This window comes from Oncorhynchus tshawytscha, linkage group LG08 (genome assembly GCF_018296145.1).
Source record: "Oncorhynchus tshawytscha isolate Ot180627B linkage group LG08, Otsh_v2.0, whole genome shotgun sequence".
Lineage (NCBI taxonomy): Eukaryota > Metazoa > Chordata > Actinopteri > Salmoniformes > Salmonidae > Oncorhynchus > Oncorhynchus tshawytscha.
Genome location: NC_056436.1, coordinates 10650107 through 10667479, shown reverse-complemented (window position 1 = coordinate 10667479; position 17373 = coordinate 10650107). Strand labels below are relative to the sequence as shown.

General features: G+C 41.1%; 1 protein-coding gene across 1 annotated transcript in view; it reads left to right on the top strand.

The window, feature by feature from the left end:
* Nucleotides 1-5982, top strand: part of LOC112237859 (forkhead box protein N3-like) — a 143284-nt gene extending 137302 nt beyond the window's left edge. The window contains exon 6 of the mRNA XM_042325191.1: nucleotides 5365-5982. Within this exon, the coding sequence (XP_042181125.1) occupies nucleotides 5365-5896 (532 nt within the window). The 3' untranslated portion in view covers nucleotides 5897-5982. The remainder of the gene's footprint in view (nucleotides 1-5364) is intronic.
* The last annotated feature ends 11391 nt before the right edge of the window (nucleotides 5983-17373 follow it).

The window sequence follows — 17373 nt, the reverse complement described above, 5'->3', positions numbered from 1 at the left end:
CCCAGTGGGAAAAAGCTACCTAAGTATGCTTCTCAATTAGAGACAACGATAGACAGCTGCCTCTGATTGAGAACCACACCCGGCCAAACACACAGAAAGAGAAAACATAAAACACAAAACAAAGAATGCCCAACCCAACTCACTCAGGGCAAATAATTAAAAATTGAATGTAATAAATGTATCACTAGTCACTTTAAACAATGGCACTATATATTAATGTTTACATACCCTACATTACTCATCTCATATGTATATACTGTACTCTATACCATCCACTGCATCTTGCCTATGCCGTTTGGCCATCGCTCATCCATATATTCATATGTACATATTCTTATTAATTCCTTACACTTGTGTGTATAAAGTAGTTGTTGTGAAATTGTTAGATTACTTGTTAGATATTACTGAATGGTTGGAACTAGAAGCACAAGCATTTCTCTACACTCGCATTAACATCTGCTAACCATGTGTATGTGACCAATAAAATTTGATTTGATTTTCTATTTGATTTTATTTTATTTCACCTTTATTTAACCAGGTAGGCAGGTTGAGAACAAGTTCTCATTTGCAACTGCAACCTGGCCAAGATAAAGCAAAGCAGTTCGACACATAAAACAACACATGGAATAAACAAAAATACACTCAATAATACAGTAGAATAATACAATAATACAGTAGAATAATACAATAATACAGTAGAATAATACAATAATACAGTAGAATAATACAATAATACAGTAGAATAATACAATAATACAGTAGAATAATGCAATAATACAGTAGAATAATACAATAATACAGTAGAATAATACAATAATACAGTAGAATAATACAATAATACAGTAGAATAATACAATAATACAGTAGAATAATACAATAATACAGTAGAATAATACAATAATACAGTAGAATAATGCAATAATACAGTAGAATAATACAATAATACAGTAGAATAATACAATAATACAGTAGAATAATGCAATAATACAGTAGAATAATACAATAATACAGTAGAATAATGCAATAATACAGTAGAATAATACAATAATACAGTAGAATAATACAATAATACAGTAGAATAATGCAATAATACAGTAGAATAATGCAATAATACAGTAGAATAATACAATAATACAGTAGAATAATACAATAATACAGTAGAATAATACAATAATACAGTAGAATAATACAATAATACAGTAGAATAATACAATAATACAGTAGAATAATACAATAATACAGTAGAATAATACAATAATACAGTAGAATAATACAATAATACAGTAGAATAATACAATAATACAGTAGAATAATACAATAATACAGTAGAATAATACAATAATACAGTAGAATAATGCAATAATACAGTAGAATAATTTCAATAATACAGTAGAATAATACAATAATACAGTAGAATAATACAATAATACAGTAGAATAATGCAATAAATGCAATAATACAGTAGAATAATACAATAATACAGTAGAATAATGGAATAATACAGTAGAATAATGCAATAATACAGTAGAATAATACAATAATACAGTAGAATAATGCAATAATACAGTAGAATAATACAATAATACAGTAGAATAATACAATAATACAGTAGAATAATACAATAATACAGTAGAATAATGCAATAATACAGTAGAATAATACAATAATACAGTAGAATAATACAATAATACAGTAGAATAATACAATAATACAGTAGAATAATGCAATAATACAGTAGAATAATACAATAATACAGTAGAATAATACAATAATACAGTAGAATAATGCAATAATACAGTAGAATAATACAATAATACAGTAGAATAATACAATAATACAGTAGAATAATACAATAATACAGTAGAATAATACAATAATACAGTAGAATAATACAATAATACAGATTTGATTAGATCCCGTTCTTCTTAAGTGTGCAGCGCCGTCGTTGGCTCAGTAACTCAGAGTTTTTATTTAACATTGTCATCAGGAACTATTCAAAAACGATGGACATCTGCTGTTGTGCTGCCTCTCCATAGGGGCGGGATCGTAGTGATCTTATTCATTATCGCCCATTTGAAGGCTTCCTTGTCTAGCTAAGATCCTTGGTAAATGTACAACTTTGCTATTTTTGTTCTGAGAAATATAATGTGAACCAATCAGGGTTTAGACCTGGGCCTGGGCACTATTACTAAACCAATCAGGGTTTAGACCTGGCCCTTGGCACTATTACTAAACCAATCAGGGTTTAGACCTGGGCCTGGGCACTATTACTAAACCAATCAGGGTTTAGACCTGGTCCTGGGCACTATTACTAAACCAATCAGGGTTTAGACCTGGGCCTGGGCACTATTACTAAACCAATCAGGGTTTAGGCCTGGGCCTGGGCATCATTACTATGCCAATCAGGGTTTAGGGCTGGGCACTACTACTAAACCAATCAGGGTTTAGACCTAGGTCTGGGCACTACTACTAAACCAATCAGGGTTTAGATCTAGGTCTGGGCCTGGTCACTACTACTAAACCAATCAGGGTTTAGGTCTGGGCCTGGTCACTACTACTAAACCAATCAGGGTTTAGACCTAGGTCTGGGCACTACTACTAAACCAATCAGGGTTTAGGCCTAGGTCTGGGCACTACTACTAAACCAATTAGGGTTTAGACCTAGGTCTGGTCACTACTACTAAACCAATCAGGGTTTAGACCTAGGTCTGGGCACTACTACTAAACCAATCAGGGTTTAGACCTAGGTCTGGGCACTACTACTAAACCAATCAGGGTTTAGAACTGGGCCCTATTACAACAACAACCACTTTAGTAGTTAATGATCTTATCAATGCTTTCCACACTCAAATGAAATGTTCATTCTGAAGCTTGTGATACTGTTGCTATTTTATTGAATAAGTCGTCCTCGATAGGTCTAAGCTCTGAAAACCTGTTCATGATACCATGATTATCTTAGTGACAGATCCCAGGTCATCGTGATTGATGGAATTTCTTGAAATACATAAAGGTGTACCACAGGGGTCGATTTTGGGAACCTGTTCTCTTCATTATTTATATAAACACCATTGGTAAATCTGTTGAACACGTTTTAACTTCATCTCTATGCAGATGATAGTATTGTGTATTCTATTGCCCTGCCTGTTGATATGGCTGTGTCAAAACTACAGTCAGATTTTATAGCTATGCGAGAAACCCTTGCTGATATAAAACTTGTGCTTAATACAGGCAAAACAAAATACATGTTGTTTTCAAAGTCTCGTGAGAGTGTTTCAGATGAACTGCATGTTCACACATTAGATGGTTCTTTAATCGAATGTGTTCCCACATATAAATACTTAGGCATTTGGATGGATATGGATTTGACATTTAAAAAACATATAGATGAGCTGGTTAAAAAAGCTAAGATTTACAGTTGGCTTTTTCTACAGAAAGAAATCGTGCCTTTCAATGAATTTCATGAAAATAAAAATAGTGAAACAATTTTTTACTTATTATTTTTTGATAAAACTAGACAAAATATTTTCACTTCACCAAATAATTGATTGAAACACTGCTTTGCCTCAACAGCACTCTGTAGGGTAGCACTATGGTGTACCTCTGGGTATATTGGCAAAACCTAGGAGGCTGATGGTTCTTACCCCCTTCCATAGACTTACACAGTAATTATGACAACTTCCGGAGGACGTCCTCCAACCTGTCAAAGATCTTCAAGCATGAACTGGCATGTTGTCCACCCAATCAAAGGATCAGAGAATTAATCTAGTACTGAAAGCATTAGCTACAGATAGCTAGCACTGCAGTGCATAAAATGTGGTGAGGAGTTGACCCAAAGAGAGAGAGAAAGACAATAGTTAAATGGTTTTGAACAAATTAATTTCTTTCCAAATTAAGGAGAAGCACGAGAGAGAGAGCTAGACATGTTTTTTAGTATATTTTTGTTCGCTTTCACTTACTTAGCTAGCATTGAATACAGTTAGCTAGTTTAGCCTACTCAAACACCCGGCTCAAATAGAGAGGGATGCTATATTAGCTAGCTGGCTATGGCTATCCAACACTGGAACTCTTTGTAGCGGGATTACTAAACCATTCGTTCTAGTTCCTATGTTGACTATGACGTGACAACGTCACAGTTTTGGGCTCCCGAGTGGCGCAGCGGTCTAAGGCACTGCATCACAGTGCTAGTGGCGTTACTACAGACCCTGCTTCGATCCCAATGTCAAGAGTGTGCACAGCTGTCATCAAGGCAAAGGGTTGCTACTTTGAAGAATCTCAAATATAAGATATATAATATTTGATTAACACTTCTTTGGTTACTACATGATTCCGTATGTGTTATTTCATAATTTTGATGTCTTTAATATTATTCTACAATGTAAAAAAAAGAAAAAATAAAATAAAGAAAAACCCTTGAATGAGTAGGTGTGTCCAAGATATTGACTGGTACTGTAGATGCAGACAAGAGTGCAAGGCAGTGTTGAATTTGTCACTTTCTGTCACTTTTCTGATTACTTAAAATTCTTTCGACCTGCGCACCTACGTTGTAAACACTCTTTCATGGGCTAGGTTGTAGCAACCTCATGATGGGGTACAGGGACAATTCTAGTATCATGTAGTAGCCTAAACCTATGGATGTTACATTGAGATGGGTGAATGGAATATGAATGACAGTCATCCAATATGCTGTAAAAGAAATAAGGCCATGTTCATGAAATAAATAATAATCCTCCCTCATCTTAAACAGCACTGGCCGCCACTGCTGTTGAAGTACAGACACCTGAGTTGCTTTATCCGTTGATAGGTCTGGTTAACTCTTGAGGTTCCCAGGGTCTCCACCTCGCTAGGTAAATCTGTTGACAGGTCTGGTTAACTCTTGAGGTGCCCAGGGTCTCCACCTAGCTAGGTAAATCTGTTGACAGGATTGGTTAACTCTTGAGGTTCCCAGGGTCTCCACCTAGCTAGGTAAATCTGCTTTTAGTTTTATTGCCCCGTATTGCTGGAACAAAATTCAAAATACATTTCATCTTGATGTTCTGTTGACATTCGGGCAGTTTAGAGTATTGATTGGGGACTTACTGTGTACATACACTGATAATCACCAATGTAGGATTTGTAGTGCTGTCAGCCTGTCACACAAAGTGAATCGACTCAAATTGAATGGTTTGAATTGTCACAGGTTTTCTATTGAAATCACAGCCGTTGCAAACATGCAGAGCTACTTCGCATCTAGTCAAATGCAGGGAGCTGTAAAGTTTGTAATGTTTGTTAGTTAGTGTTAGTTTGTGTCCACTGTCTGTTTCAGTGTTTGTGTGTGTATGTGTGTTTATGTAAGTGTATCTAACTTGTGTCTCTGTCTCTCTCCAGGTCAGTGCTGTCCGGAGGCTGTCGGAAGCGTAGCGACAGCAATCCCCCCTGTGACTCCCCATTGGTCAGCAGCGACCCCAAGGAGGACCACACCTACAGCACTAACCAATCGGATGACGGCAGCGACTACACCAGTGACTCCAGTCTCCGCCCCATTGCCCGTGACGTCGCCAACGATTCAGACTTTGACTACGAGGACGACGAAGACGACAAGAGCAAGATCCAGCTGGAGATCAAGAAGGAGGAGCCGCGCGATTGGCCTATAGACACGTTAGACTCCACCCCTTCCAGCCAGCAGCACAACAAGAAGCGGCATCACTTCTTGAAAGCCAAGCAGCGGATGGGCATGGCTAGCGACACCCTCCCGCTAAAAAAACGGCGCGCAGAAAAGCCGCCAGAGAGTGATGACGAGGAGATGAAGGAGGCGGCGGGTTCGCTGCTCCACTTGGCTGGCGTCCGGGCCTGCTTGAACAATATCACCAACAGAACCGCCAAGGGCCAGAAAGAACAGAAAGAACCCACAAAAAACTGACCACAGAAAGACAGAGAGAGAGAGAGAGAGAGAGCAGAGAGAGACAGACAGAGAGACAGACAGAGAGAGACACAGAGACACAGAGAGAGACAGAGAGAGAGAGACAGAGAGAGAGACAGAGAGAGAGAGAGAGAGAGAGAGAGAGAGAGAGAGAGAGAGACAGATAGAGAGAGACAGAGAGAGAGAGACAGAGAGAGAGAAAGAAATACAAAACATCACTTTTAATATAGAAATGTACACTTTCTTTTTTCCAGGACATCAGGTGAATTCTGAAAGATTTGTGGCAATATCAAAAACAATCACTTTGTTTTCCTATCTTTAAAGTTAATGTTTTTGAAGGTTGCAAAAAATATGTTTTTTTATTTGTTTTGTTTGTTTTTTATTTGTTTAAAGGATATTAAAGCCATAGACAAAACTTTTTCTGATATTCAGCTAAGTTAGCAGGTTTCTGTTGGCTGAAAATAACACGAATGAGAAACAAAAATGACCTTTTTGGAAAACTGCCCCATCCATGGATCGGCTTGGTTGTATGAATAGAGTAGGGGATCAAATTGTTACTCTTTTCAAAATGTACCCAGTCCCAAACTATTACCCTTTACAGGCTCATCAGACGCAGCTAACACTACATAATACATTTCAGCAGGATCATACACTTGTTATTTCTGTGGAATTTCCTGGTATAAAGTTCTTATGGGGTGCTTATCACTGACTATTTTGTTTTTACAGTGATATAGATCATTAAAATGTAATAACGTAAGTATTCAGGGTCAGATCTTAACTTGAGATAGATTGATGTCTAAGGCCTCCATATTCCTGTTAGGATGTGACCATATACCTCAATATGTCACAATAAATAAGCACAAATACACATGCTATCCTGGCTAAAGCAATGTTATATTAGTCAACTAGTTCACTGAAGTAATACAGGTATATGCTGAAGTAATACAGGTATATGCTGAAGTAATACAGGTATATGCTGAAGTAATACAGGTATAAACTGAAGTAATACAGGTATATGCTGAAGTAATACAGGTATATGCTGAAGTAATACAGGTATATGCTGAAGTAATACAGGTATATGCTGAAGTAATACAGGTATATCCCCTTTGTTCGGCATCAGACTTTCGAAAACAATGGTGCTAATATGTCGGCTATTTAAAAATATATATTTAAGACCTAGTTTGCCAAACTCTGTCTTGTCTGTGTGCGAAGCAGCTTCCCCAGATATTTCTTTGACATTAAATTATGTGATGCTGTTAGCTTAGTGACCATTAGCCTATCTAAGCTCGTAGACAATATACTCCTCAGTTATCCTAGCCTAACTAAGCCCATAGAAAAGACACTCGGTAGCCAGTTTTTGTATGTCCTTCCTTTGTCGTGTCAGTATTGAAACAGTGCCATATAGGTATTGGTCAGCCCACTGATGATGGTAGCACTTCCTTAGCTACCTGTCTTTCTGACTGCTAATCACATTTAGCCACTGGCACTAGCTAGCATGCCAAGGCAGAGGGGACAGTGTTGTTTTCCCCTTAAAGGTTGACTGTAGGACTGTAGTGAGGTGAAGTTCACTGGTACAAGTGGGATGAAGGAAGGGTTATTTTTTTTCCTGATGTGGTCTTCTCTAAACGTAAGCTAATTGTGTTTGGTAAAAGCCATCAGCTAATAGTCTGGCTCGCGCTTATCAGAGAGGAAAATAACTGAAAACAAGTTGAGAGAACCTCAAAATTGCCTGTGTCCTTTTATGAAAGCAATCGACAAGAATAACTGGAGTTTTACTCCAGTGATATAGTGATATTCTCCCCGTGGCACAAACACCTGAACACCTTGACGTGTTGGATGGGAAATGATGCTGTGAAACCTGGCACATGTGATTTCCTGTGAGAAGAACAGTCATACGACTGTGGAGCTGTTTATTTTAGTGTTTGTTTGTGTTTACTAACCTCATGACGTAATAAAGCAATTTCATCCAGTCAGGATAACACTGTATAAAAAGTATAAAAAGTTAAAGTTTTAGATTTTTTTTCTAAGTTTAAGCAATGTAGCCAGCATGATTTTTTTTTCAAAATCGTGTTGTAAGGGTTCTGTAAAGAAAAAGATAAAAACATGTTTATATTCAGACAAAGATCATGTTTGGTAAATAATGTATTTAGCATGAAGCATGAATTATTTTCATATAAGTATCCTTGCGAACAAAAAGGTTCTGCCTGGAAGTTCTGCGCCATTAGGTGTGGAATCCTTCTCTGTTGTTTTGTTTTGACTTTTTGATTTGCTGGTTCCTTTCTTGTCATCCTCACTCAACCTTGTTTTAACTTGGGCTTTGATACAGTCAGACAAACTTATTCAGGGACAAAAAGCTGGTCTGTTGGGCAAATCTCTGTCTGCGATATGATGGTACCTCTCTCTCCTCCCGTTGGTAGATGGCAACTTCCTTCATCCATAGTGGATAAAACTACCATGTCCCAATGTTTGTTTGTGGTCACTAGATGGCCATGTTAGAAAGGGACACAACTGACAAAATGGTCAGATCTTCTTGGCATGAAGATGAGTTATTTCTGCGTTAAAAGAACCAAACGTCCCCTGTCTTCTCCAGCATGGCCGTATAGTGACCCCTGTGTCTGATGGGTTCTCCCTGACAGGTGAATGTTGAAGCCCGTGTGACTAAAGGTGAGGTTGGGTGGTAGTGAGTGTCGGCCGTCTGTTCTCTCACCCTTCCTTCTCTGTGTCTGATGGGTTCTCCCTGACAGGTGAATGTTGAAGCCCGTGTGACTAAAGGTGAGGTTGGGTGGTAGTGAGTGTCGGCCGTCTGTTCTCTCACCCTTCCTTCTCTGTGTCTGATGGGTTCTCCCTGACAGGTGAATGTTGAAGCCCGTGTGACTAAAGGTGAGGTTGGGTGGTAGTGAATGTCGGCCGTCTGTTCTCTCACCCTTCCTTCTCTGTGTCTGATGGGTTCTCCCTGACAGGTGAATGTTGAAGCCCGTGTGACTAAAGGTGAGGTTGGGTGGTAGTGAGTGTCGGCCATCTGTTCTCTCACCCTTCCTTCTCTGTGTCTGATGGGTTCTCCCTGACAGGTGAATGTTGAAGCCCGTGTGATTAAAGGTGAGGTTGGGTGGTAGTGAGTGTCGGCCGTCTGTTCTCTCACCCTTCCTTCTCTGTGTCTGATGGGTTCTCCCTGACAGGTGAATGTTGAAGCCCGTGTGATTAAAGGTGAGGTTGGGTGGTAGTGAGTGTCGGCCGTCTGTTCTCTCACCCTTCCTTCTCTGTGTCTGATGGGTTCTCCCTGACAGGTGAATGTTGAAGCCCGTGTGATTAAAGGTGAGGTTGGGTGGTAGTGAGTGTCGGCCGTCTGTTCTCTCACCCTTCCTTCTCTGTGTCTGATGGGTTCTCCCTGACAGGTGAATGTTGAAGCCCGTGTGATTAAAGGTGAGGTTGGGTGGTAGTGAGTGTCGGCCGTCTGTTCTCTCACCCTTCCTTCTCTGTGTCTGTTCTTCCATCGCCTTCTTTATTTTCTAAGGTTTTAGACGTCGTTGATATTTCAATGTCTTCCTTTTATTTTTTATTTTTTTGTTTATGAAACAGGAGTTTACCAAAGTGTTTTTGGGTTGTTATTTTATGTATCCGGCTGTGTTGTTGTCCTTTCTACTCTTGTAGCTCTTCAGGTCTTTGTTGTCAGTATAAAGCAGGCTCCTATAGACTCGTTGGACAGGTAATAACTCAAAGGAAACTCACAAAATAAGACGGCCAGATAATTACAAACTACATAGTGCGTATTTTTACATTATCTCACCAGATTGCACTAAGATATTAAATGAAAGATTCATTTCAGTGCCAAAGGCTTTAATAATTCCTTCTCTACCTGAAATAGATTACAAACATATGTGAACACGTCAAACGCTGCCAGTGTGCTGTTGCATTTCTGTCAGATGGGTCGTCGTACAGTCCCAGTCCTTGTTCTTGGAACCAACCACACTACTCGCTGTGCATTGGCTCCTTGGAATGGATTCCATTTCCAGAACATGCTAATTTTTTTTGTGTGGCCTTTTTAGTTGAATATAACACCCATTATCCCATAATACACTCCATTTGACCAGAACTAACTAACCCAATGAGGCTCTGGTCGAATTAGTGCACTATATGGACAATAGGGTATCAGTTGAGACATCCCTTATTTTCCCTTCATTAAGTTGAGGTGATGTGTAAATGTGTCTTCCACTGATAATATATTACTAAAGATACGTTATCCTTTGTGGGGTATAGCCTGTCTAAAGTCTAACACTCACTAGATAACTCTTCCTCCAATCACAATCCTTCAGGTGCCACAACGTATGAAGTGTTCTGGGAAAAAAAGCATTTCATATGAATTATTATCAATGAACTGTCAATACTAGCCAGGCAAATAGTGATGTATCTATTGATGAGTTAAAAAAAAAAAAATGTTTCTTTGTTTTATCGTGTTTTTTGATTGTTTTATATCTATTTTTCTTCCATGTTTATTGTTTGGAGGGGTTTTATGAGGAGAAGAAGGCTCAATGGATTGCCAGGTACTTATTTGCGGTACATTTTTCACCTGGTCGTCATGGAAACTGCATGGTACTTTATCTCACTTACGTCAATAAATTCCGAAAGAATCAGCAACTGCTGGGTTTTAAGAGATCCTTATTGGTGCTTAGTTTTCAACTAATAACTCAAACAACACAGAGCAATTTGTGGTGACAAATATTGAGTGACTTTATTACCACTGTTGTTGTTTAACAAAGAAACACCAAAAAGTCCCCATGTAGTTTCTATGTAAATAAGAGGCAGGTAGTGTTCTGTAAAAACATGCTACTGATCATTTCTGTGTCCTGTTCCTGAACCCCGTAGTCTTGATGGCATGACCTTCCAGCTGATCTGGTAATATGGAGTCCTCCGTAGGTGCGTTCTGTATTTCATTGATGTGTATTCATATTGCCAAAGACAAACTACTTCATCAATTCATGTAAATATCACCGTGTCCGTTACTATGACGAACGTATGTTTAAAAAAAAAAAAAAAAACGTACCATAAGGTTTCTGTGCTGTGTTGTCTTCCAGTTGAAATGAAAACAGTTACTCCTGTGGTCAGGTTCCTTCAATAAGCCTTGAATAAATCTGTATGTATTTTAACTTTCAAACCCACATGAGTGGCTGGACTTTTTGTGCCACTTAGCAGCACCTATTTGTGGTTATCATATACATTTTGTTTGCTGTTCAAACCCCTCCACTTGTGGTTGTTTGGGAATACCTTAAGCACTCCTGCTTCTTCTTTTCATCAAGCCTTTGTATATTTTCTACTCCTCATTTCTACATTTTAGAGACGGTTTCTGGACTTTAGAAAGAAAAGATGGGAAGAGGAAAGAAGGGTGAGGACAGGAAGAAGAGGAGAACAGCAAGAGGAAAGAAGGGTGAGGACAGGAAGAAGAGAGGAGAACAGGAAGAGGAAAGAAGGGTGAGGACAGGAAGAAGAGGAGAACAGGAAGAGGAGGAGGGAAGAGTAAGGACAGGAAGAGGAGAGGAGAATAGGAGGAGGAGTGAAGAGTAGGGACAGGAAGAAGAGAGTGGAACAGGAGGAGGAGTGAAGAGTAGGGACAGGAAGAAGAGAGGAGAACAGGAGGAGGAGGGAAGAGTAAGGACAGGAAGAAGAGAGGAGAACAGGAGGAGGAGGGAAGAGTAAGGACAGGAAGAAGAGAGGAGAACAGGAGGAGGAGTGAAGAGTAGGGACAGGAAGAAGAGAGGAGAACAGGAGGAGGAGTGAAGAGTAGGGACAGGAAGAAGAGAGGAGAACAGGAAGAGGAAAGAAGAGTGAGGACAGGAAGAAGAGAGGAGAACAGGACAGGAGGAGGGAAGAAAGGACAGGAAGAAGAGAGGAGAACAGGAGGAGGAGTGAAGAGTAGTGACAAGAAGAAGAGAGGGAACAGGAGGAGGAGTGAAGAGTAGGGACAGGAAGAAGAGAGAGGAGAACAGGAGGAGGAGGAGGGAAGAATAAGGACAGGAAGAAGAGAGGAGAATAGGAGGAGGAGTGAAGAGTAGGGACAGGAAGAAGAGAGGAGAACAGGAGGAGGAGTGAAGAGTAGGGACAGGAAGAAGAGAGGAGAACAGGAGGAGGAGTGAAGAGTAGGGACAGGAAGAAGAGAGGAGAACAGGAGGAGGAGTGAAGAGTAGGGACAGGAAGAGGAGAGGAGAACAGGAGGAGGAGTGAAGAGTAGGGACACGAAGAAGAGAGGAGAACAGGAGGAGGAGTGAAGAGTAGGGACAGGAAGAAGAGAGGAGAACAGCAGGAGTGAAGAGGCGGGAAAGGAAATAGAGAGGAGAACAGGAGTGAAGAGTAGGGACAGGAAGAAGAGAGGAGAACAGGAGGAGGAGTGAAGAGTAGGGACAGGAAGAAGAGAGGAGAACAGGGGGGAGGAGGAGGGAAGAGTAAGGACAGGAAGAAGAGAGGAGAACAGGAGGAGGAGGAGGGAAGAGTAAGGACAGGAAGAAGAGAGGAGAACAGGAGGAGGAGTGAAGAGTAGGGACAGGAAGAAGAGAGGAGAACAGGAGGAGGAGTGAAGAGTAGGGACAGGAAGAAGAGAGGAGAACAGGAGGAGGAGGGAAGAGTAAGGACAGGAAGAAGAGAGGAGAATAGGAGGAGGAGTGAAGAGTAGGGACAGGAAGAAGAGAGGAGAACAGGAGGAGGAGGGAAGAGTAGGGACAGGAAAAAGAGAGGAGAATATGAGGAGGAGTGAAGAGTAGGGACAGGAAGAAGAGAGGAGAACAGGAGGAGGAGGGAAGAGTAGGGACAGGAAGAAGAGAGGAGAATATGAGGAGGAGTGAAGAGTAGGGACAGGAAGAAGAGAGGAGAACAGGAGGAGGAGTGAAGAGTAGGGACAGGAAGAGGAGAGGAGAACTGGAGGAGGAGTGAAGAGTAGGGACAGGAAGAGGACAGGAGAACAGGAGGAGTGAAGAGTAGGGACAGGAAGAAGAGAGGAGAACAGGAGGAGGAGTGAAGAGTAGGGACAGGAAGAAGAGAGGAGAACAGGGGGAGGAGTGAAGAGTAGGGACAAGAAGAAGAGAGGATAACAGGAGGAGGAGTGAAGAGTAGGGACAGGAAGAAGAGAGGAGAACAGGAGGAGGAGTGAAAAGTAGGGACACGAAGAAGAGAGGAGAACAGGAGGAGGAGTGAAGAGTAGGGACAGGAAGAAGAGAGGAGAACAGGAGGAGGAAAGAAGAGTGGGAGAACAGAAGAGGGTAGTTGTGTCAATGGACCTGTAGAGGAGGACTCGGTATCAGACAGAGTGTGTGGACAAGTCCTTGTAGAGGAGGAGAGGAGAGGAGAGAAGAGGAGGAGAGAGGGAATGGACCTGTAGAGGAGGACTCGGTATCAGACAGGGTGTGTGGACAAGTCCTTGTAGAGGAGGAGATGAGAGAAGAGAAGAGGAGGAGGGAGGGAATCGACCGCAAGAGGGGATAAGAGAGTTGGTGTCTGTCTGTGTAATCATATTCCGAGACACAGCGGGTCTCTCTCACTGTGGGACATGTTTTCTCCAGCCTGTTTGTGTTGCAGTGCACATTGTGGACACACACTAATTACAGACCCACAGAACTCATCAGAGACCACCATAAATATTTCTCTCTCTCCCTCTTTCTCCCACGCTCTCTCTTTCTCTCCCTTTCTCTTGTTTTCCCTCTCTATCTATCTTTCTTTTTTATTTATTATTTTTATTTAACCTTTATTTTACCAGGTAGCCTAGTAGAGAACAAGTTCTCATTTACAACTGCGACTTGGCCAAGATAAAGCAAAGCAATGTGACACAGACAACAACACAGAGTTACACATGGAGTAAACAATAAACAAGCCAATAACACAATAAACAAGTCAATGACACAGTAGAAAAAAAAGACAGTCTATATACAGTGTGTGCAAAAGGCAATAGGCCATAGGAGCAAATAATTACAATTTAGCAGATTAACACTGGAGTGATAAATGAGCAGATGATGTGCAAGTAGAGATACTGGTGTGCAAAAGAGCAGAAAAGTAAATAAAAACAGTATGGGGATGAGGTTGGTAGATTGGGTGGGCTATTTACAGATGGACTACGTACAGCTGCAGCGATCGGTTAGTTGTTCAGATAGTTGATGTTTAAAGTTGGTGAGGGAAATAAAAATCTCCAACTTCAGAGATTTTTGCAAATCATTCCAGTCACTGGCAACAGAGAACTGGAAGGAAAGGCGGCCAAATGAGGTGTTGGCTTTAGGGATGATCAGTGAGATATACCTGCTGCAACGTATGCTACGGGTGGGTGTTGTTATCGTGACCAGTGAACTGAGATAAGGCAGAGTTTTACCTAGCATAGACGTATAGATGACCTGGAGCCAGTGGGTCTGGCGGCGAATATGTAGCGAGGGCCAGCTGACTAGAGCATACAGGTCGCAGTGTTGGGTAGTATAAGTTGATTTAGTAACAAAATGGATGGCATTGTGATAGACTGCATCCAGTTTTCTAAGTAGAGTATTGGACGCTATTTTGTAGATGACATCGCCGAAGTCGAGGAGCGGTAGGATAGTCAGTTTTACCAGGGTAAGTTTGGCAGCGTGAGTGAGGGAGGCTTTGTTGCGAAATAGATAGCCGATTCTAGATTTGATTTTGGATTGGAGATGTTACCTCTTGATGCTACCCATCCCGGATCCGGGATCGTGACTACGGCTCAAGCTCATTAGCATAACGCAAAATGCGAAAAAATATTCTTAGACATATTTAACCTCCACACCTACACAAGTCCAATAGCTCAAATGAAAGATAAACACCTTGTTCATCTACCCAGCAAGTCAGATTTCTAAAATGTTTTACGGCGAAAACATAGCACACATTTATATTAGACCACCACCGAAACAAAAGGCAAGCGGCGGCCATTTTGTCCCAGAAAATATAAAATTTAAAAGTAGGATTAAAAAATAAATAATTCACTAACCTTTTGAAAATCTTCATCAGATGACAGTAATATTACATGTTACACAGTACATTTTTTTTTTTCAATAATATGCCATTAATATCCATAAATCTCTGTTTACAATGACATTTCAAAAAATGCTACTCAAAATGTCCGGAGAAATTATGATAGCTCGGACAGATAACGTCAGATAACAAGCAATAAACATGACTAAATATACATGTTCTACATATAGTTACAAAGATACACTTCTTCTTAATACAACCGCTGTGTTACATTTATTTTTAACGTTACAGAATTCGTTCACTAGTCTATGCTATGAGTCGGCGCTCAGATATTAGCAGTGTCTCCTCTACGTTTGGAGTCCACAGAAACCCAAAATAACCACATAAATATTCCCTTATGTTGATGTTCTTCGATCAGAAGACGTAGAAGGAGTCATACTTACCCAATACATCGTTTGGTTTCAAGTTGTGCGTCTTTGTATTAGCATATGCTAACAGCTTCAGCTGAAATGCACCCAAAATAACTTCTGCTCCTTCTGGTCCCGCACTCTTGCGCATCAAAACTTCAAAATTACATATTATATGTCGACTAAACTGGTCAAACTAAGTGCAGAATCGAGCAAAATGATGTTTTTATCATGTAAAACAATGATAATCGCAAACAAACGAACCGGCTTCAACTGGTGTCTATTGGAAAAGAACGTTCTCCAAATCGGCCGCGCGCAATAGAGTGCATGTATGTGAGAGTGAACCGGGCATTTTCGCCCGCCAAAGGATGAGGGAGCGCGAAATTCAAACAATGAACGTGCCAATTGAAAGCAGACATCGCGCTGAACAAATACATACTGTTCCCAGATCGGTAGCTGCCTGGGAAGGGTGGGGGCGATGACGTCAAAGTTGACCCAACTTTTCTCTTGACAAGAGAGAGTTTGGGAGAAAGGCTGCCCTGAGAGTTCTGCTTTACATACAGACATAATTTAAACGGTTTTAGAAACTTTAGAGTGTTTTCTATTCAATAATTATTATTATATGCATATATTAGCAATTTTGGAAAAAAATATTTTCAGTTTACTATGGGCACGCACTTCCTCCAACGGGGGCAGTATTCAGCCATAAGCTCAAGAGGTTAATATGAGTCTGGAAGGAGTATTTACAGTCTAACCAGACACCTAGGTATTTATAGTTGTCCACATATTCTAGGTCGGAACCGTCCAGGGTGGTGATTCTAGTCGGGCGGGTGCGTCCGAGCAGCGAATGGTTGAAAAGCATGCATTTGGTTTTACTTGCGTTTAAGAGCAGTTGGAGGCCACGGAAGGAGTGTTGTATGGCATTGAAGCTCGTTTGGAGGTTAGTTAGCACAGTGTTCATGGAAGGGCCAGAGGTATACAGAATGGTGTCGTCTGCGTAGAGGTGGATCAGGGAATCGCCCGTAGCAAGAACGACATCATTGATATATACAGAGAAAAAAGTTGGCCTGAGAATTGAACCCTGTGGTACCCCCATATAGACTGCCAGAGGTCCGGACAACATGCCCTCCGATTTGACACACTGAACTCTGTCTGCAAAGTAGTTGGTGAACCAGGCAAGGCAGTCATTAGAAAAAACAAGGCTATTGAGTCTGCCGATAAGAATACGGTGATTGACAGAGTCGAAAGCCTTGGCCAGGTCAATAAAGACGGCTGTACAGTACTGTCTTTTATCGATGGCAGTTATGATGTCATTTAGTACCTTGAGCGTGGCTGAGGTGCACCAGTGACCGGCTCGGAAGCCGGATTGCACAGCGGAGAAGGTACGTGGGATTCGAAATGGTCAGTGATCTGTTTATTAACCTGGCTTTCGAAGACTTTATATAGACAGGGCAGGATGGATATAGGTCTGTAACAGTTTGGGTCTAGGGTGTCACCCCCTTTGAAGAGGGGGATGACCGCGGTAGCTTTCCAATCTTTAGGGATCTCGGACGATACGAAAGAGAGGTTGAACAGGCTGGTAATAGGGGTTGCAACAATGGCGGCTGATCGTTTTAGAAAGAGAGGGTCCAGATTGTCTAGCCCAGATGATTTGTACAGTTCCAGGTTTTCCAGCTCTTTCAGAACATCTGCTCTCTGGATTTGGGTGAAGGAAAAGCTGGGGAGGCTTGGGCAAGTAGCTGCGGGGGGGAGCGAGCTGTTGGCATGGGGTTGGAGTAGCCAGGAGGAAGGCATGGCCAGCCGTTGAGAAATGCTTATTGAAATTGTATATTATTATGGATTTATCAGTGGTGACCGTGTTACCTAGACTCAGTGCAGTGGGCAGCTGGGAGGAGGTGCTCTTGTTCTCCATGGACTTTACAGTGTCCCAAAACTTTTTGGAGTTAGAGCTACAGGATGCAAATTTCTGCTTGAAAAAGCTAGCCTTTGCTTTCCAGACTGACTGCGTGTATTGGTTCCTGACTTCCCTGAACAGTTGCATATCGCGGGGACTATTCGATGCTATGGCAGTCCGCCACAGGATGTTTTTGTGCTGGTCAAGAGCAGTCAGGTCTGGAGTGACCC